This window comes from Thalassophryne amazonica, chromosome 7, assembly GCF_902500255.1.
Source record: "Thalassophryne amazonica chromosome 7, fThaAma1.1, whole genome shotgun sequence".
Classification (NCBI taxonomy): domain Eukaryota; kingdom Metazoa; phylum Chordata; class Actinopteri; order Batrachoidiformes; family Batrachoididae; genus Thalassophryne; species Thalassophryne amazonica.
Window position 1 is genome coordinate 72,625,174 of NC_047109.1, and position 23,104 is coordinate 72,648,277.

At 41.6% G+C, this 23,104-nt stretch overlaps 1 protein-coding gene across 1 annotated transcript in view; it reads right to left on the reverse strand.

Moving 5' to 3' along the window:
• The window catches only part of dedd1 (death effector domain-containing 1), a 53,801-nt gene that overhangs the window by 26,915 nt on the left and 3,782 nt on the right, over positions 1-23,104 (reverse strand). The window contains exon 4 of the mRNA XM_034174430.1: positions 11,227-11,373. Within this exon, the coding sequence (XP_034030321.1) occupies positions 11,227-11,373 (147 nt within the window). The remainder of the gene's footprint in view (positions 1-11,226; positions 11,374-23,104) is intronic.

The window sequence follows — 23,104 nt, forward strand, 5'->3', positions numbered from 1 at the left end:
CAACGGTGGATTATGTAGTGTAGCTTTCCAATGGAGTTTGACTGATCAGGCTGCTCAAAGTATTTTTAGTAGTTGATGATTGAAAACTGTCTCAAGCTCAAAAATAAAGCAGGACCAAGACTGCATCAAGTGGCAGCTGGACAATACGTGTCACAGTGTGTACAAAAGAACAGGACATCGTAATCACCTGATCTGTTAAGAGTGACAACTCAAGATATTGCAGTGTGTTAGAGGAAAGGTGAAACTAAGGATGGGGGGAGTGCAATGAAGTCCCAGACGAGGAAATTCACACTGGGTTAAAACCTCCCTGCTGTTTAATGAAGACAGGTAGGAAGATGCTGAGAATGATAATGACATTAACTGCAAGAGCCATGAGGAAAATGTCAGTCAACTCCGAAATGGGAGGGGGCAAGCAAAGCCAAATTTCATCATCTTACAGTATTTCTATGTACGTCAGTGGGCTCAATGCTTTGATCCATTCCTTTCTACAGTCAGAATCAAATGATTGTGCACATTTATTTATTTATTTATATTGTCTCTGAGGTGTGACGTTTGTATCTACTGCACAGGCAAGTTGTGTTTTTGGATCCCTGGAAAAATTGCAGTAATTCTTTTAAAACAGCATTCTAACATCAAGCACGTACCATAATGTAAAATACACAGAAAATGTTTTATGTCATTTTTACTCGCATATAAATATATTACTTCACAGAAATAACATTTCCAGATTTTCAGTGCTACTTCAAAGTAAAGTAAAAATAAACTTTAAGATGTTTTTTTAAAAAACTATTTGGACATCAGTTTTCCCACAGAATACATGCCAAACTTTCACTGGTTACATCTTTGTTTGTTTGGTGTGTGTGTGTGTGGGGGGGGGGGGGGGTGTATGGTGTCAGAGAAAACCAATATTTCTGGAAACTGCACTTTAAGTTTTTTTTGCATTTTAGAAGATAAAAGATTACTCTGAAAAATAATCTCCAGATTAACCACAATTGAAAAAAAAAAAAAAAAAAAGCCTTAAAGGCCCCTTCACACAGAACATGATTGAAGCCGACTTGCGCACAAAGGAGGAATTGCATGCCATTCATGAAAAATCGGAGCCGCCTCTAACGCCTCATACACCTGTCGCTACAACTCTTCATGCACACCAGCAGCCGAAAGACAGAGTGCTCTGTGAGAGCCCATTCGATGCCTCTCGCGGCAGGTGTCAGCCAAATTCCAGGTGACACACACACCAACATAGCTCGCTGGACACAGAAAATGTGGGGCCATTCGCACTGTCAGCATGAAAATAGTGAGCAGGCGATCACTTTTGAGCTGGCAGTGAAATTTGTTTCAGTGCCCCCACGAGTGTGGCGTTGCAAAAAGCAACACACGTGGTGTGCGTGTGTATCCCAAGTGTGCATGTATGTTTCACCCCCCCCCCCCCCCCGCATACTTGCATGAAATGATGATATGTTTGTACAGACATGATCACATGGGGGCCAGACAGCCACGTCTGGGCACACACAGCAAGGTGAGGCACCTCTCAGCTGATCACAAAACACTGACAGCTGGAAATGATAGTGCACACGACATGTAACATTACAGACACAGAGACCACCGCCAGGACAGGTATATAAATAATTACTACAATAACTACATACACAATTACATGCCAAATAACTAAAATGAATGACCACATAACACAGAAACAGAGAGTGACACTTTGGTTTGTGTGCTGAACGGACAAGGGGGTGTGGCCCCAAACATCAGCAACAGTTGAGATCTCTGCTCCTGGACATCACAGCTGGGAAACATGTACTGTGTTTTGAAGGACATGACCTTACAACGGTCCTCTGTGAGGCACGTGTCTCTCCCTGCTGTCCTCACGTGGAAATACGAGGTCTGTCCAAAAAGTAACGGACCTTTTTATTTTTTCAAAAACTATATGGATTTGAATCACGTGTGATTGCATCAGCCAAGCTTGAACCTTCGTGCGCATGCGTGAGTTTTTTTCACGCCTGTCGGTTGCGTCATTCGCCTGTGGGCAGGCTTTGAGTGAGCACTGGTCCACCCCCCTCGTCGGATTTCTTTTGGCTGGGAAATGGCTGAGAGACTGCCGCTTTGCTCCATGAAATTTTTTTCAGAAACTGTTAGAGACAGCCAGTTGGAAACCATTCGAAAGATTCAGATGGATATCGGTGAAGATTCTGTCGGCGTCACGCGGATTAAGGACTGTTAAAACCTTTTTAAAGACAGCCCACAACGGCGGAGGGCACGCAGCGCACCGAGCGGCCGTCGACAGGCTGGAACGACCAGATCATTTCTAAACTGAACGCTGTGTTGATCCGGGACATAGTGTGACTACCACAGAAATGGCAAGAGAGCTGGACACAGCACTTTTGCGGCACATGCCACTGTTATAGGAGATTTTGTAATGAAAGACGTGCAGAGGATTTCGCGCATCGGCACGGAGCCGCTCATGGCGCACAACAAAAAAACACCTCCGTGTTGGAAGTCTCACAGGACATGTTGTGGCATGTCCAGCTGTTACACAATTTCTGGGATACTCACTCGACTGAAAGCCATCGAAAGCCGTCTGAATCTTCTGAATGGTTTCCAACATGGAGGTGTTTTTTTTTGTTGCGCGCCATGAGCAGTTCCTGCCGACACGCGAAATCCTCCGCACGTCTTTCATTACAAAATCTCCTGTAACAGTGGAATGTGCCGCAAAAGTGCTATGTCCAGCTCTCTTGCCATTTCTGTGGTAGTCACACGATGTCCCGGATCAACACAGCGTTCAGTTTAGAAATGATCTGGTCGATCCAGCCTGTCGATGGCCGCTCGGTGCGTCGCGCACCTTCCGCCATTGTGGGCCGTCTTTAAAAAGGTTTTAACAGTCCTTAATCCGCGTGACGCCGACAGAATCTTCACCGATATCCATCTGAATCTTTCGAATGGTTTCCAACTGGCTGTCTCTAACAGTTTCTGAAAAAAATTTCATGGAGCAAAGCGGCAGTCGCTCAGCCAGTTCCCAGACAAAAGAAATCCGACGAGGGGGGTGGACCAGTGCTCACTCAAAGCCTGCTCACAGGCGAATGACGCAACCGACAGGCGTGAAAAAACTCACGCATGCGCACGAAGGTTCAAGCTTGGGTGATGCAATTACACGTGATTCAAATCCATATAGTTTTTGAAAAAAATAAAAAGGTCCGTTACTTTTTGGACAGACCTCGTACATAAAACATCTTTTGCCTTTGCAAAGGGCTGCAGCGGCCGCACACAGCGCATCTCGGCAGGCTGCTCCATGTGAAACGGACCGTCAGATCATGTGAACACGCAGCAGGCGTGTCGGACCAGACATGCGTGTCCTGTGAGTGGCGCACAGCAAGACTATGACAAGCCAACGGTGTGACAAATACACTACTTTCAGTCACATATCACCAAAAATACCCCATAACAAACGCCGTTTTGTCAGTTATGACGGCGCTTTTTTCGTCGTAATTAAAGACGATGAAAACTTCCTCTTCTACACATCGTCTAATTTCTCCTTTTTAAAAAACATACGTTTATCTCCTTGTTGATTTTAAGCATTTTATGCTCCTGTCATAAGACAGCGATTGTAGCACAGTGGTAAAGTTTCTGTCTGTTAATCAGAGTTTTTGCAAATTATAGGTTCAAATCCCGTGAGTGGCATTTATTTTTTATTTTACCAGGGTTATTTAACCGCAGGGTTCTGTATTGGGTCCCCTTTATTATTAGTTATGTCAACCCAGTGATTTTCACTAATTATACACCAATATCTAATCTATCAGTGTCCAGTGATTGTAGTAATTATTTATATATCCAGCTGGACATAATAAGAGTGCACTGCTTCATTCATGTCATTTCATGACTGTATATCTGTGACCACAGGTCAAATACAGAGGCACACTTGTATTGTCCGCTCAATAAGAGGGATTAAATATTGGATATTGCAATGTTTTTTATGGTGTGTAGTTTTTATTTTTTGTTTCTCCACAGTAGCAGTATGATGTGGTTCCACACGTTCCAGCTGGTTTTTATTTCTTTTAATCTCCACAGCAGTGGCACGATGTGGTTCCAAAGGCTCCAGCTGCTCGCACTGTGTTCGTGCATGCTCGTGCACGAAACCGTTGCAGTGGGATTGTTCACACCTGCCTGACCGCGTGTCCCTCCCGACATCGGCTCGATGCTTTCAGGGTTCGCTCATTTGGGCTGTTTCGCCCTGATTCGCCCCGATTCCTACTTACTTGTGCTATGTGTAAAGGGGCTCTTAAAGTGCACATATCTGGCAAATTAAATATCAAATAAGTACGATTACTTACATTTGGGTACTCGTCAATACAGAGTACTGATACGAATACTTAATGATATCATTACAGTTTTATGATGACTTTGAAAACATGTTTTATTCATCAGTTGTTCCTTACTTTTTGGCTGTAACTGCTACAAATATCATTAGCTTTGTTTTTATTTACAAACATTTCACTTAAATCATGAAACTTCACTTTTTGACTACAACAAATTGTACTTTAACATTAACTGTGTGTTTCTTAACAAACATGACACTGCCAGACATCTCACTGAAATGTAACCTGTGGGCTCCAGCACTACAAAATATATAACACCAGGAACAGAAGTGAAATTGTCCATCACTAACTTTACTTAATGTCTGTGACCACCAGTGTTGCCACGGTTACTTTGAAAAAGTAATCCAATTACTGATTACTTCTTGTAAAGGTAACTTACGTTACTGATTACTTACTTTACTGATTCCTCAATTTTAAAAGTAACTAAGCTAATGAACTATTTACTTTATTAGTTAGTTTCAGCAGCTACTGATAACACCCCCCTGCCACCTCAACATGAAAATGATAACCAGTTTTGCCAATACTCACTTTATAGTCACCCTTTCTTGACTTCAATGAACATAAATACTTGTTTTATAAAAAATAAAGACATCTTTCTTGACCTCATATTTAAATGTTGACAGCAATGTAATAGTAAAACTTACAATTTGTAATCGACATTGTTTATAAATGTAACTACTAAATTATTTATAACATTTTCCTAATATTTCAATTCTTTCTCAACATTTTAAATGTTAAAATTATCATCATTATTATTATAGTATTAGGAGTAGTAGTATGAAAAATGATCTTCAAAAGTGGACCTGTAATCTAGGGGTGTGGAGGGTGAAGCACGCCCACCACCCTTCAGCCTGGATTCACCCCTGGATGGCTGTGTATTTATGGAAAAAGCACAACCAGATTGAGAGGTAGGGAATTTTTTTTTTTACGTTTTTGTACATCATATCATCCTCAGAAAGACACTTTAGGTGCATTTGGGTGGAAAAACAAGGGTTTGTTAATGTGTGTGTTTTTAGTGAGGACACACATGAAGCGGTACAGAGGTTTAAAGAAAAAAGAAAATGTAAAAATGTCTTAGTAAAGCTGAGTGCAGGTATGCTGCCATCACTGCGCTGTGAGAGACAATTACTGTTTTCAACTGAGTCAGACAACAGGTGAATAGCTTGCAGCATCAAACGCTTCATGGGTGAAGTGGGCAGGTCCATCGAAACGCAACCTCCGCCTCACACGAGCTGCTGCGATGGACCCACAATACAAACCTAATGCATTGAGAGGTTGCTGTCACGCTGTTGTAAAGGGATATTGGATGTCTAGTATCAGAGCAGTTTTATGATTACAAGTACAAGTAAATACATACGGGATCGGGCCGATACCCGACACTGGTAACGGGATCAGTGCATCCCTAGTTGAAATGGCAAACAAGTGTGTTTTGGGATGATGCAGCAAGAAAACTTGTGGTGTCTATTAGGTGGAGTTTGCCCATACACAGGATTTTGAGGAGGAAAGTGGGAGCTTTTTTTTTTTTTAAATGCCTTAAAGTGAAGCTGAGCATAGTGTGGGAATGGTCTTCAAAAAACTGTTCTAACCACAGATTCTGTCAGTTCCATTTGTGTGTATACAGGAGGACTCTTACAAAGCATGATGCCTCTCTCGAAAAGCGTGGAACTGGCCGTGTTTGTGGTTTGGGCTGCAGCGTCGTGCCATGCTAAGCTAACATGCAAAGTGCTGGATACAGGCAAGCCTGACTCAGGACATTGCATCCGTGACCACGGAGTGTCAGGGTAAACGCAATGGTGAGTGACAACGATGATCACTGCTAACAGGAGAGCCGTGATATGGGCCAACTTGCAGCCATTTGTGTTATTGGTGTGAGTGTGTACTGTGGACCGACATGCCAATAAGTGCTGGCAGCCGGTGAGTCTGGCGGAGCAACGCCATATGCTGTGGACAAATGACTTCTACATGACTGTGTGTGTGAACACAGGCAGAGTAAAATCCGCAATGCAGCTTTCAGTGTATGTAATTATTATTATGGCTTATTGAGATGTATGAGATTGTTTTTTTTTTTTCCTAAATACACCATGGATATTAAAAAAAAGTAAGAGGCAGACATACAGTGAGGAAAATAAGTATTTGAACACACTTATGCAAGTTCTCCCATTTAGAAAACATGGAGGGGTCTGAAATTTTCATCTAAGGTGCATGTCCACTGTGAGAGACATAATCCAAAAAAAAAAAAAAAAAAAAAAAAAATCTGGAAATCACAATGTATGATTTTTGAAAAATAATTTATTTGTATGTTACTGCTGTAAACAAGGACACAATTTAGAACTAGAAATTGGGGGGGACAAAGTGCGAGGCCTGCAGGGCCGAAGCCCATAGGCCGGGGGTCTGGGGGCCGCTTTAGACCCCCAGAAGCCAACGGTTTCTAGATAAGCTCAGATGCATTCTGAGCATCCAGAACAGTAATTTTAATGTTTTGAGAAGACCATAAAGTGGACACCATTTGACTTATGCAATTTGAAATTGTGGATACAAGTACTTTATTCTGAGAATAGCCAGCACTGATTTTATTAACATCCTGGTGTAAATAAGGTATCAACACATGTGTAGAACTCAAAAAGAATGATAGGTTGAGTTTTCATTAAAAAAACAACTGCAATGTGGTAAAATGTATTCATAAATATGAAAGAACAGGCTCTTAATAATTATTAACTATCACATACTGTATTTTTTTTCTCAAAATTTGTTTTTGCATAAGTTTGACAAACAACAGATCATAAGTTTAAGATAAATTACTTATCATGAATTTAATCTTCGAAGTGGCACTAATGACAACACTCACTGAACATAATTTCGCTTGCACATAAGACTGGCATAGCATGTTTCAAGGATATACATATATGTCAGAAGGTGGGGGGGACATACCATATTCTGTTCCCCCTGGTTGAAAATTGACATGTCCCCCCATCCCCCACCAAATTGCGCCCATGGCTGCAAATAAGTATTTCAACACCTGTGAAAATCAATGTTAATATTTGGTACAGTAGCCTTTGTTTGCAATTACAGAGGTCAAAAGTTTCCTGTAGTTTTTCACCAGGTTTGCACACACTGCAGCAGGGATTTTGGTCCACTCCTCTATACAGATCTCCAAATCTTTCAGGTTTGGTGTTTCAGCTCCCTCCAAAGATTTTCTATTGAGTTCAGGTCTGGAGACTGGCCAGGCCACTCCAGGACCTTGAAATGCTTCTTACGGAGCCCCTCCTTAGTTGCCCTGGCTGTGTGTCTGGGGTCATTGTCATGCTGGAAGACCCAGCCATGACCCATGTTCAGTGCTCTTACTGAGGGAAGGAGGTTGTTTGCCAAAATCTCGCAATACATGACCCCATCCATCCTCCCTTCAATACGGTGCAGTCGTCCTGTCCCCTTTGCAGAAGAGCACCAGCAGAGTATGATGTTTCCACCCCAGGTGCTGGCTTCATCCTTAAATAGGGGACACCTGATTCACACCTGTTTGTTCCACAAAATTGACGAACTCACTGACTGAATGCCACACTACTATTATTGTGAACACCCCCTTTTCTACTTTTTTTTTACTAATAGCCCAATTTCACAGCCTTAAGAGTGTGCATATCATATGAATGATTGGTCTTGTTGGATTTGTGAGAATCTACTCAATCTAGTGGTACCTTGTTTCCTATGTAACAAGAAGAAATATACTCAAAACCAGGATTAATCTTTTTAGTCACATAGCACTACTATTATTCTGAATACTACTGTGCACCTAAGATGAAAATTTCAGACCCCTCCATGATTTCTAAGTGGGAGAACTTGCAAAATCACAGGGTGTTCAAATACTTATTTTCCTCACTGTATGTTGTATTGTAAAATACAAGAATTTGACTTGAAAGACAAATCAAAGCCATATGACATTTGTAGACAAAAAGCAACCTGGACTCCCTGTGTTTACTAGCATAAGCCTGAAGCTGAGTTCACTTGAACACAAGCAGTGACTTTCACGTAGCTACAAGTCGGTTCCAGGCATTATGTAAGGATTATGGATAGCAATGGCTATGAATCAGTCATGCATTTTTCTTATGCACTCTGCACCATTTTACTTTTATATCAGGGCCCGCGCAAGTTAAATAATTGGAAGAAGTGCTTTATAATGTGGGATATAATTTTTTAAAAGATAGCATTGCCTGGAGTGAGTTATGTCTTTTAAACTGTCAACACTGTTGGATTTGCAGGCATGCTTGTTGGCTTTAAACTTTCACAAATACATTTTCACTCCTGTTTATCACAGAGTTGTGGGGACCCAAATCCCACTTAAGAAGGAGAAAGTCTTGTCTAGACTACAACCCCTGGCAAAAATTATGGAATCACCAGCCTCGGAGGATGTTCATTCAGTTGTTTAATTTTGTAGAAAAAAAGCAGATCACAGACATGACACAAAAATAAAGTCATTTCAAATTGCAACTTTCTGGCTTTAAGAAACACTATAAGAAATCAGGAAAAAAAAATTGTGGCAGTCAGTAACTGTTACTTTTTTAGACCAAGCAGAGGGAAAAAAATATGGAATCACTTAATTCTGAGGAAAAAATTATGGAATCATGAAAAACAAAAGAACGCTCCAACACATCACTACTATTTTGTTGCACCACCTCTGGCTTTTATAACAGCTTGCAGTCTCTGAGGCATGGACTTAATGAGTGACAAACAGTACTCTTCATCAATCTGGCTCCAACTTTCTCTGATTGCTGTTGCCAGATCAGCTTTGCAGGTTGGAGTCTTGTCATGGACCATTTTCTTCAACTTCCACCAAAGATTTTCAATTGGATTAAGATCCGGACTATTTGCAGGCCATGACATTGACCCCATGTGTCTTCTTGCAAGGAATGTTTTCACAGTTTTTGCTCTATGGCAAGATGCATTATCATCTTGAAAAATGATTTCATCATCCCCAAACATCCTTTCAATTGATGGGATAAGAAAAGTGTCCAAAATATCAATGTAAACTTGTGCATTTATTGATGATGTAATGACAGCCATCTCCCCAGTGCATTTACCTGACATGCAGCCCCATATCGTCAATGACTGTGGAAATTTACATGTTCTCTTCAGGCAGTCATCTTTATAAATCTCACTGGAACGGCACCAAACAAAAGTTCCAGCATCATCACCTTGCCCAATGCAGATTTGAGATTCATCACTGAATATGACTTTCATCCAGTCATCCACAGTCCACGATTGCTTTTCCTTAGCCCATTGGAACCTTGTTTTTTTCTCTTTAGGTGTTAATGATGGCTTTCGTTTAGCTTTTCTGTATGTAAATCCCATTTCCTTTAGGCGGTTTCTTACAGTTCGGTCACAGACGTTGACTCCAGTTTCCTCCCATTCGTTCCTCATTTGCTTTGTTGTGCATTTTCGATTTTTGAGACATATTGCTTTAAGTTTTCTGTCTTGACGCTTTGATGTCTTCCTTGGTCTACCAGTATGTTTGCCTTTAACAACCTTCCCATGTTGTTTGTATTTGGTCCAGAGTTTAGACACAGCTGACTGTGAACAACCATCTTTTGCAACATTGTGTGATGATTTACCCTCTTTTAAGAGTTTGATAATCCTCTCCTTTGTTTCAATTGACATCTCTCGTGTTGGAGCCATGATTCATGTCAGTCCACTTGGTGCAACAGTTCTCCAAGGTGTGATCACTCCTTTTTAGATGCAGACTAACGAGCAGATCTGATTTGATGCAGGTGTTAGTTTTGGGGATGAAAATTTACAGGGTGATTCCATAATTTATTCCTCAGAATTGAGTGAGTCCATATTTTTTTCCCTCTGCTTGGTCTAAAAAAGTAACCGTTACTGACTGCCACAATTATTTTTTCCTGATTTCTTATAGTGTTTCTTAAAGCCAGAAAGTTGCCATTTGAAATGACTTTAGTTTTGTGTCATGTCTGTAATCTGCTTTTTTTCTACAAAATTAAACAACTGAATGATCATCCCCCGAGGCCGGTGATTCCATAATTATTGCCAGGGGTTGTACTACTGACAGGTGACAGGTACCTATATTTTTATTACCAGTGTAATGTGAAATGGGTTTAACAGTTGGATCTCTGTGTCAGAGAACATCTGAAAACTACACCACTGTCAAGTTCATGACAGTGGGTTCTTAAAAAAAAAAAAAAAAAAAAAACACAAAAAACAAAACAAAAAACTCTAAAATAATGTGTGACACAACAGGATTTAGGTGTTTCAGGTTAACTGCAGAATGGACGGAAGCAGAGCTACCTGCAGCTTGAGAGCTATTGTTATTAAGAAGACAAAATTTTCTGAGTGCTTAAATTCAAATTTTAAAAGTTCATTGTGCATGTCATTTTCTTTAGGTATTGTTGACTGTTTGAGGCTGGTATCCTGATGGCACAAAGTAAAACAAGCCAATGTCAGAACATGCTTCTTCTAGACACTATACACCTCTCAGGCTATGTCTGATGGTTGAATTTTCAATTTTTTTTGTAATGAAATTGGGTAGAAAAACCCTTGGATACCACACGCAGGGATTTGTGCTTAATGTTCAGAATGACTGATTAAAATTAGAGAACAATTTTAGGCTTGTTGAAGACCTTCACTCAAACTTATGTTGTGCAAAGTGGACATATTTCAGAATGAAGACAAAAAAACGGGGGATATGATGATGCTGGGTTAGATGGAAGAGAAATAAAACATTAAATTTAAATATAGTTAGAAAGAAAGCAAATTAAATTAAAGCCGACAGCCTGGAATGAATTTAACAATGAAAAAGGTGAAAAGCTAAAAAAAATTGACAGGTTAAGTATGTAGTGGTTCCACTTACCGCAGGACACTTTATGTGGTGGTGGTGGTGGTGGAGGTGAAGGATGTGGTTGGCTCTGTTTTGTTCTTTTGGGTCTGCGGGTCCAGCCATGGCCTCTCTTTCTCCTCCTCCTCCTGGGGCCAGGAACAGGCATGGAGGGGTCAACAGCTGTTGGCACAAAGATTAAATTACTTCATTAAAATATGACCAACAATATAAATTGTTTCCCTTTTGCTCAATCATCAACTGAGCAGTGAAAGACATTCTCATTTTTCATCACACATACAGAGTCGGGCTATAATGAAAAAAAAAGAAGATATAATTGTGTTTTTGTTTTCTAGCATTGTGAAAAGAGGCTTTTAAGAAATAAACTACAGCTTTTGTATATTAGTGTGTTGTAAGCATATGCTGTATAATGACAAACGGTTACAAAAAATTCTATAATCTGTAAACTCATTTTAAAAGGCATAGGCCACATCATTTTCCAACCCAAAATTGGACCTGGAAAGTATTCACAGGGCTTCATTTTTTTTTCCACATTTTGTGATGTTACAGCCTTATTCCAAAATGGAGAAAAGTCATTTTTTCAATTAAAATTCTACTCACGAGACCCCATATGACTATATGAAAAAACTATATGAAAAAGTTAAAAATAAAGCGACTAAGAAATCTCAATACTTTGCTCAATACTTTGTTAATGCGCCTTTGGCAGCAATTACAGCCTCAAGTCTTCTTGAATATAATACCACAAGCTTGACGCACCTATATTTGGGCACTTTGTCCATTCCTCTTTGCAGTACCTCTCAAACTCCATCAGGTTGGATGGGGAGCGTCGGTGCACAGCCATTTTCAGGTCTCTCAAGAGATGTTCAACCACATTCAGATCTGGGCTCTGGCTGGGCCACTCAAGGATATTCACAGAGTTGTCCTGAAGTCAGTCATTTGATATCTTGGCTGTGTGCTTAGGGTCAGTCTTGCTGAAAGATGAACTGTTGTCCCAATCTGAGGTCAAGAGCGCTCTGGAGCAGGTTTTCATCCAGGTTGTCTGTACATTGCTGCATTCATCTTTCCCTCAATCCTAACTAGTCTGACATTCACGCTAAAGAGTTCTGTTGGGATCTATTGGCTACGTGATGAGCAGTGCCTGGTTTCCTCCAAACATGATAGCTGGCATTCATGCCAGAGTTCAAGCTCTGTCTCATCAGACCAGAGAATTTTTGTCCTCCTAGAAGGTTCTCCTCTCTCCACAGAGGAATGCTGGAGCTCTGACAGAGTGACCATCGGGTTCTTGGTCACCTCCATGACTAAGGCCCTTCTCTCATGGTCGCTCAGTTTAGATGGGCAGCCAGCACTAGGAAGAGTCTTGCTGGAGCTGAACTTCCTCCATTTATGGATGATGGAGGCCACTGTGCTCACTGGGACCTTCAAAGCAGCAGAAATGTTTCTGTACCCTTCCCCAGATTGGTGCCTCGAGACAATCCTGCCTCTGAGGTCTATAGACAATTCCTTTGACATCATGCTTGTTTTGTTCTCTGACATGCACTATCAACTGTGGGACCTTATTCACCTTATTCAGCCCCGCCCACTTTTACAACAGAGACATTTCTGTTTTGTCTTAGGACTTCCAGTGAGCGGTGTTTTCAATACAGAACAAGATATTACATGGGTAGAAACAAAAACCTTTTTGAAAAGCTCAAAGGGATCGACTCTAGCTCACCCACGGGTCATAACAGAGTGGGAAGATGACATGAAAAAGTGGCCCTCGATTATTTTTAACTACTTTGTGTTGTCACTCGGCGTGGACAGTTTGGCTATGAGGAACTACGAGCTCCGCGCCACACAGCGCTGCTGAAGCTCGTATAAAAGCACAATCAAGTTCAAATACTACGCGACAAGTAGTACCACCATAATGCCAAGATTACGTAACATTAATATACTTATGGTGTTATTTCATGCAGTGCTTAGTTTTATTAAATGCCAGAAAATGAGTAAAGTAGATAGCAGCTAACGCTAAAACACAGCTTATCCATTTGTCTCACTAGCACCCACTGTGGCTTCTTCAACGGAGCGTTATAGTCCAATCATTTCTCTGGGTTAAAGATCCAGTGGTGTGGGTTTTTCTCCATAAAATGAAAAGAACAGACATAGGGACATTTGGGTGGATTTTTCAAATTCAGCGCCTTTATCCAGCACCGGAGAGCCTCATCTTTCAAAGGAGGAGGGAATAAGTTAAATGCTGGTCCACAGCACTCAGATCTCTCCTTTCCATGTTCAAAACATTGTTCTGAAAGCGATACTTTCCTCTTCTTCCAGTTGTGGCACTCACGAACTGAACAATTAAATGCTGCTCATGTTCGGACACTTGTAGCGTACTGTGTTCCCACGTAGCTAATCATCAACGCAGTGGCAAACCGGAAGTTGCTTGACAAAATGGAGCCGACCACCCTGACTTCCTGAATAAGGTGAATATGTAGACAGGTGTGTGCCTTTCCAAATCATGTCCAATCAACTGAATTTACCCCAGGTGGACTCCAATTAAGCTGTAGAAACATCGCAATGATGATCACTAGAAACGGGACGCACCTGAGCTCAAGTTTGAGCTTTGTGGCAAAGGCTGTGAATAGTTATGTACACGTGATTTCTTATTTTTTATAAATTTGCAAAAATCTTAAAAAAAAAAAAAAAAAAAAAACTTTTTTCACTTTGTCATTATGGGGTGTTGTGTGTAGAATTTTCAGAGGGGAAAAAATGAATTTCATCTATTTTGGAGTAAGGCTATAACGTAAAAAAATGTGGAAAAAGTGAAGCGCTGTGAATACTTTCCAGATACACTGTAGCTCACACAGGTACCAGAGACTTTTCAAACATAATTACAACATTTACAAGAAATACTGTATTTACTGACAAGCTATAAATGTGTACCAGCTCTGCACTTTTGTTTGTCCAAGTACAACACTTCAACTTCAGAGTTACACGGGAAGCCAACCACAAAATAAGTTGAGATATAAAACACTGTTGCTACCATTCGCAGTGTATTAAATTCCAAAGCTCTGTAGTGCTTACCATTTCCAAACTGCTCTGTAAAGGATGGAAGTGGCATTTCTGTTGGTCAGAACCTGTGCGGCATTCCAGCAGAGCTTGCCAGCTCTCTGTTCTCAGTTAAACAACTGTGCCGATGTGTCTCTGGAGATACTACAGTTAAAAAAATAAATAAATAAAAACTAGGACTGCAAGCAGTCATATATGGGCCCTCGTTCCGCGCGACCACCTACCCAGGCTAATGCGTGCCCTTGTGACCAGATGTGGGCATGTGCATACAGGGGCAACCACTCATCACACAGTTAAATTTTTAAGCAAATCACACAATGCATGAAGGAGTTATGACATATTAATGGTTCATCCACTAGGGGGCACTCAGTGTACAAACAGAGGGGCCAGGTGTTTTCAGGGGCCAACCGTGATCACACGTGAAGTTTCAAGTCACTCAGGCAAAGCATGAAGGAGTTATCATGACTTGTTGTTCCATGGCAAAGGGTCAAAATGGCGGCGCCATAGTGGCCACACCCTTCAACATAGAGAAAAGCTTTCGATAACTTTTGGTCAGTATCATCTCTGGATGCTGTGAAAGAAATTTGAAGTGCATTGGACAAAATCCCTAGAAGGAGTTCATTCAAATACAATGTGTGGACAAATGACAAGAAAATTCAAAATTGACGACTTCCTGTTTGGAGTAGACCAATGGTGCAAGAGACTTTTTTGTACGTCTATGCAAGTCACACGTGTACCAATTTTCATCTCCCTACTCCAAAAAAACCCCTAACGGGAGGGGTTTTTGAAAGTTTCAAGGGGGCGCTATTGAGGCATTTTGCCCCGCCCATGGGCGACGCCCCTATGAATTGTAAGAGGTTGTCGTGCTTGACGTGTGTATCAATTTTCATGATGATATGACAAAATTAAAGGAGTCAAAAGGAAGAACGTAATTTCATGGCGAAGGGGCGATATTCGGCACGCCGCCACACAGACGCCGTTACTCGTAACTTCACGGTGATCATCGCCTACGTTCACCAACTTGTTCTGCATGTTTTAGAGGTGGAAGGAAGTTGATGGTGTTAACTATGTGACATCAGTACCTGTTTAAGTATAATGTTCCATGGCAAAGGTTCAAAATGGCGGCGCCATAGCGGCCACACCCTTCGACATAAAGAAAAGCTTTCGATAACTTTTGATCAGTATCGTCTCTGGATGATCTGGAAGAAATTTGAAGTGCATTGGACAAAATCCCTAGGAGGAGTTTGTTCAAATACAACATGTGGAAATCACGCCAAAATGACAAGAAAATTCAAAATGGCCGACTTCCTGTTTGGAGTAGACCCATGGTGCAAGAGACTTTTTTGTACGTCTATGCAAGTCACACGTGTACCAATTTTCATCTCCCTACTCCAAAAAAAAAACCCCTATGGGGAGGGGTTTCTGAAGGTTTCAAGGGGCGCTATTGAGGTATTTTGCCCCGCCCATGGGCGACGACCCTATGAATTGTAAGAGGTTGTTGTGCTTGATGTGTGTATCAATTTTCATGATGATATGACAAAATTAAAGCCGCCAAAAGAAAGAACAAAATTTCATGGCGAAAGGTCAATATTCGGCATGCCGCCACACAGGTGCCATTTGTCGTAAATTCACGGCATTTATCGCCTACGTTCACCAACTTGTTCTGCATGTTTTAGAAGTGGAATGAATTTGATTGGGTTAATTATGTGACATCAGGACCTGTTAAAGTAAAAACAGGACATTTCCAGTAACCACCAGGGGCGCTATGGCTGACGTGGGAAGTTAATATATGCAGACGTTCAGGGCGGAGCCCTCATCATGTCCAGCAAGTTTGAAGGATCTACGATTAAGTATGTGGGCGTGACAGCCATCCGAAGTGAAACGGCGCCCTCTGAAAAAAGTTTGACGAACCCTAGCAGCCACGCCTTTTGACCTAATTACAATCTTTTGATAACTTTTGATCACCATTGTGTCGTGATGATGTTGACCAAATCTGAAGACGATTGGATGAAATCCCTAGGACGGGTTTGTTCAAATGTAAGTAGTGGAAATGGCCAAAAACGGCAAAAATTACCTCAAAATCTAAACTTAAAATCAAAATGGCCGACTTCCTGTTGATATTTCACCATGACGGTAAGAGACTATTTTGTGCATCCTAACATGGTAAATGTGTACTAAATTTCGTGAGGCTACGACAAAAAAACCCCAATGCGGAGGGGTTTTTCAAAATTTCTAGGGGACGCTATTTCGCGATTTCGCTGCAACCATGTGCGCACCCCCCAAAATACTGAATTTTGGATCCGGCCAGACAACTTTGCAAAGTTTGGTGAGTTTTTGAGCATGGGAAGAGGCCGAAATTTCTATTTCAAAAGTGAGAATAATAATAATAATAAAAATAAATAAATAAATAAATAATAAACAGCGCAATTACAATAGGGTCCTCGTAGGACATTGTCCTACTCGGACCCTAATAATAATAATAATAATAATAATAAACAGCGCAATTACAATAGGGTCCTCGTAGGACTTTTTCCTACTCGGGCCATAATAAATAATAATAATAATAATAATAATAAACAGCGCAATTACAATAGGGTCCTCGTAGGACGCTGTCCTACCCGGGCCCTAATAAATAAATAAATAAATAAAAATAATAATAAACAGCGCAATTAAATAGGGTCCTCGTAGAATGTTGTCCTACTCGGGCCCCAATAAACAGCGCAATTACAATAGGGTTCTCATAGGACGTTGTCCTACTCGGGCCCTAATAAAAAAATGTGGAATTAAAAATAGTCATTAAGCTTTTACAGATATGAAACACATTTAAACCAATCACAAGGTCAGGTCACTGCATCCACCAGACTACAGAAGTGCCATCCATCCATCCATTTTCTTTCGCTTTATCCAGAGGCGGGTCGCGGGGGCAGCAGCTCAAGCAAAGCTGCCCAGACCTCCCGATCCACACACACCTACCCCAGCTCCTCCAGGGGAATCCCAAGGTGTTCCCAAGCCAACCGAGAGACGTAGTCCCTCCAGCGTGTCCTGGGTCTTCCCCGGGGCCTCCTCCCGATGGGACATGCCCGGAACACCTCTCCAGCAAGGCGTCCAGGGGGCATCCTGAAAAGATGCCCGAGCCACCTAAACTGGCTACTTTCGACGTGGAGGAGCAGCGGCTCGACTCCGAGCTCCTCCCGAGTGACCAAGCTCCTCATCCTATCTCTAAGGGAGTGCCCAGCCACCCTGCGGAGGAAACTTCGGTCATGAGCCAAATCTCATGACCATAGGTGAGGATCGATCAGTAAATCGAGAGCTTTGCCCCCCTACTCAGCTCTCTCTTCACCACGATGGTCCGATACAGCGGCCGCATCTCTGCAGACACTGCACCGATCCGTCTGTCGATCTCACGCTCCATCCGTCCCTCACTCGTGAACAAGACCCCGAGATACTTAAACTCCTCCACTTGAGGCAAGGACACTCCACCGATCTGAAGAGGACAAAGCACCTTTTTTCGGTCGAGAACCATGGCCTTGGATTTGGAGGTGCTGATTTTCATCCCAGACGCTTCACACTCGGCTGCAAACCGCCCCAGTGCATGCTGAAGGTCCTGATTTGACGAAGCCAACAGAATCACATCGTCCGCAAACAGCAGAGACGAGATTCTGTGGTTCCCAAACCAGACCCCCTCTACACCCTGGCTGTGCCTAGAAATTCTGTCCATAAAGATAATGTTTCTGAACCGGTGACAAAGGGCAGCCCTGGTGGAGGCCAACGTGCACTGGAAACAGGTTTGACTTACTACCGGCAATGCGAACCAAGCTCCTGCTGCGGTCGTACAGGACCGAATAGCCCTTAGCAAAGGACCCCGGACCCCGTACTCCCAGAGCACCCCCCACAGGGTGCCCCGAGGGACACGGTCGAACGCCTTCTCCAGATCCACAAAGCACATGTGGACTGGTTGGGCGAACTCCCATGAACCCTCGAGCAACCGATGGAGCGTGTAGAGCTGGTCCAGTGTGCCGCGACCAGGACGAAAACTACACTGCTCCTCCTGAATCCGAGGTTCGACTATTGGTCGAATTCTCCTCTCCAGTACTCTGGAATAGACCTTACTGGGGAGGCTGAGAAGTGTGATCCCCTGTAGTTGGAACACAACCTCCGGTCCCCCTTCTTAAACAGAAGAACCACCACCCCGGTCTGCCAATCCAGAGGCAATGTCCCCGACCACCACACAATGTTGCAGAGGTGTGTCAGCCAAGACAGTCCCACAACATCCAGAGAATTAAGGTACTCAGGACGGATTTCATCCACCCCAGGAGCCTTGCCACCGAGAAGCTTTCTAACTACCTCGGTGACTTCGGCCTGGGTAATGGATGAGTCTGCCTCTGAGTCCCCAGTCTCTGCTTCCTCTTCGGAAGACATGACGATGGGATTGAGGAGATCCTCGAAGTATTCCTTCCACCGCCTGACAACATCCCCAGTCAGGGTCAACAGCTCCCCACCCGCACCGTAAACAGTGCGGGTGGAGAGCTGCTTCCGCCTCCTGAGGCGTCGGACGGTTTGCCAGAATTTCTTCGAGGCCGACTGATAGTCCTCCTTCATGGCCTCCCCGAATTCCTCCCAGACCCGAGTTTTTGCCTCTGAGACCGCACGGGCTGCGGCACGCTTGGCCTGCCGGTACCTGTCAGCTGCCTCCGGGGTCCCACCTACCAACAAAGACAAGTAGGACTCCTTCAGCTTGATGTCATCCCTTACTTCCGGTGTCCACCACCGGGTTCGGGGATTGCCACCAGATTTTATATATATATATATATATATATATATATATATATATATAAAAACAAACACACACATACATACAGTACAAAGATTTTAGGCATCCCAGAGTCATAACACAAGTAGTGTTTGATGCCCCCACCCCTCTTTTCTATTGGCATGTCAACACAAAATCAGTATCAACAAAAGTGAATGTGAGGGCTATATTTTTTTATTCCATAATAATAATTTATTTATGCAGTGCATCCAGAAAGTATTCACAGTGCTTCTCTTTTTCAACAGCTTATGCTACAGCCTTATTCCAAAATGGAGAAAATTCATTTTTCCCCTCTTTATTCTACTCACAACACCCCATAATGACAACATGAAAAACACTTTTTTTTTGCAAATTTATTAAAAAACAAACAAACAAACTAAGAAATCACATGTACATAAGTATTCACACCTTTTACTCAATACTTTGCTGATGCACCTTTGGCAGCAATTACAGCCTCAAGCCTGTCATTATGGGGTATTGTGTCTAGAATTTTGAGGGGAAAAAAATGAAATTCATCCATTTTGGAATAAGGCTGTAATCTAACAAAATGTGGAAAAAGTGAAGCATTTCAGATGCAACTTTCCAGATGCATTGTAAGTGTACTGGCCAGTAGAATGCCACACTAACACAGCTGCAAATAATCATTCAGTATTAAAATAATTACAAAACACAATTACTCATACATTAAGTCACGTATTTCTTAAAATAGTTTTTGAGGTCCTGTGACTTACATACTGAAAAATCACATGTAAACAGAACCCAATTTTCATACTGATTATCATTCACATTCAGCACGTTATTTACAGTGAGGAAAATAAGTATTTGAACACCCTGCGATTTTGCAAGTTCTCCCACTTAGAAATCATGGAGGGGTCTGAAATTTTCATCTTACGCGCATGTCCACTGTGAGAGACATAATCTAAAAAAAAAAAAAAAAAAAAAAAAAAGAAATCCAGAAATTACAATGTATGATTTTTTAAATCATTTTTTTTGTATGTTACTGCAGCAAATAAGTATTTCAACACCTACTTACATATATGTCAGAAGGTGGGGGGGACATACCATATTCTGTCCCCCCTGGTTGAAAATTGACATGTCCCCCCATCCCCCACCAAATTGCGCCCATGGCTGCAAATAAGTATTTCAACACCTGTGAAAATCAATGTTAATATTTGGTACAGTAGCCTTTGTTTGCAATTACAGAGGTCAAACGTTTCCTGTAGTTTTTCACCAGGTTTGCACACACTGCAGCAGGGATTTTGGTCCACTCCTCTATACAGATCTCCAAATCTTTCAGGTTTGGCGTTTCAGCTCCCTCCAAAGATTTTCTATTGAGTTCAGGTCTGGAGACTGGCCAGGCCACTCCAGGACCTTGAAATGCTTCTTACGGAACCCCTCCTTAGTTGCCCTGGCTGTGTGTTTGGGGTCAATGTCATGCTGGAAGACCCAGCCATGACTCATCTTCAATGCTCTTACTGAGGGAAGGAGGTTGTCTGCCAAAATCTCGCAATACATGACCCCATCCATCATCCCTTCAATACGGTGCAGTCATCCTGTCCCCTTTGTAGAAGAGCACTCGCAGAGTATGATGTTTCCACCCCCATGCTTCATGGTTGGGATGGTCTTCTTGGGGTTGTTCTCATCCTCTAAACATGGTAAGTGGAGTTGATTCCAAAATGCTCTATTCTGGTCTCATCTGACCACATGACCTTCTCCCATGCCTCCTCTGGATCATCCAGATGGTCACTGGTGAACTTCAAACAGGCCTGGACATGTGCTGGCTTGAGCAAGGGGACCTTGCTGTCCTGCAGGATTTTAAATCATGACAGCATCATGTGTTACTAATGTAATCTTTGTGACTGTGGTCCCAGCTCTCTTCAGGTCATTGACCAGGTCCTCCTGTGTAGTTCTGAGCTTTCTCAGAATCATCCTTACCCCTCAAAGTGAGAGCTTCAATGGAATCCCAGACCGAGGGAGATTGACAGTCATCTTGTGTTTCTTCCACTTTCTAATAAATAATCATAACAGTTGTTGTCTTCTACCAAGCTGCTTGCCTGTTGTCCTGTAGTCCATCCCAGCCTTGTGCAGGTCTACAGTTTTGTCCCTGGTGTCTTTAGACAGCTCTTTGGTCTTGGCTATGGTGGACAGGTTGGAGTGTGATTGATTGAGTGTGTAAACAGGTGTCTTTTATACAGGTAACAAGTTCAAATAGGTGCAATTAATACAGGTAAAGAGTGCAGAATAAGAGGGCTTCTTAAAGGAAATTTAACAGGTCTGTGAGAGCCAGAATTCTTGCTGGTTGGTAGGGAATCAAAAACTTATTTACAGCAGTAACATACAAATAAATTATTTAAAAAAAATCATATATTGTGATTTCCGGATTTTTTTTTTTTTTTTAGATTATGTCTCTCACAGTGGACATGCACCTTAGATGAAAATTTCGACCCCTCCATGATTTCTAAGCGGGAGAACTTGCAAAATCGCAGGGTGTTCAAATACTTATTTTCCTCACTGTATTTATGAATATTTATAAGATTTTCTTAATTTTTAATGCTTTTATGGTGCATTAAATTTTCCTAAAATATTTGCATAGTACTGTATGGTACAAGTGCATCTCAAAAAATTTGAATATCATGTTAATGAATATTTTTGTCAGTTATTTCAGAAAGTAAACATTTTGTGTGTTTTAGATTCATTACTTATAAACTCAAATATTTCAAGCATTTTTTTAAATTTCAATTTTAATAATTATGGCCTGCAGCTCAAAATAAAAAAATAAAAATAAAAAAAAAAATCTGAAAATACTAGAATATTTCATTTCAAGTTAGAGTAACTCACTAAAAATACCATGAATCTCTCAGTCAGGCACTCAATGTTACCCTCCACAAGGAGGGTAAGCCACAGAAGGTCACTGTTAAAAAAATCTGGCTGTATCAAAACATATTTATGGAAAATAAACTGGAAGGGGAAAGTGTGGAAGGAAAAGATGCACAAGTAAAAGGGTGACTGCACTCTTGAGAAGATTCTCAAGCAAAGTCAACTCAAGAACCTGGGGGAGTTACACAGAGTGGACTGAGACTGGAATCAGTAACAAAAATATTAAAAGCCACCACGCACAGGCGTGTCCAGGAAATGAGCTACAAGTCTCGCTTTTCCCGTGCCAAGCCACTCCTGAACCAGAAGACAATATCAAAAGTGTCTTTCCTGGGCTTAGAAGAAAAAGAACTGGATTGTTGCAGTGGTACACAAACATCTTTTCAGGTGGTAAATTTTGCATTTCATTTGTAACTCAAGGTTCCACAGTCTGGAAGAAGCATCCAATTTGCTTAAAGCCCAGTGTGAAGTTTTTCAAATTCAATAAAGATTTGAGGTGCCATGCCATCTGCTGGTGTCATTCCACTGTTTTATCAAGTCTAAAGTAAACACAGCCATGGACTAGGAGATTTTATAGCCCTTCGTGCTTTCATCCACTGGCTAGCTTTATGGAGATACTGACTTCCTTTTCCAATAGCACGTGACACCTGCCCACAGTGCCTAAACAACTACAATCTGCTTTACTGAACATAGTGTCAATGTACTTGAGCCAGCCACATCCCCTAACTTGAACCCTACAGAGAATCTTGGGTACTGTCAAGAGGATGATGACGATCAGTGCAACCCGAGCTTCTACAACACCTGAGAAGTGCCACAGGCTGATCACCACACTGCACTGATGATGCAGTAATTCATGCAAAAAGGAACCCCAACAAAGTACTGGGCATACAAACAAATATATTTTTCAGAAGTTCAACATGTCTGTATTATATATTGTTTTGGATTGATCTTGTGAAATATTCTAATATTTTGAGACATTTAAAAAAAACTGAGTTGTAGGCCATAATTATTGAAATAAAAACTAATAATAATAATAGAAATATTTGAGTTTATAAGTAATGAGTGTAGAATATATGAAATTTTCACTTTCTTCAACTGACAAAAACTACTGATCTCTTTCAGAATATCCTAGTTTTTTTTTTTTCCAATGTACCTTTACGTACATAC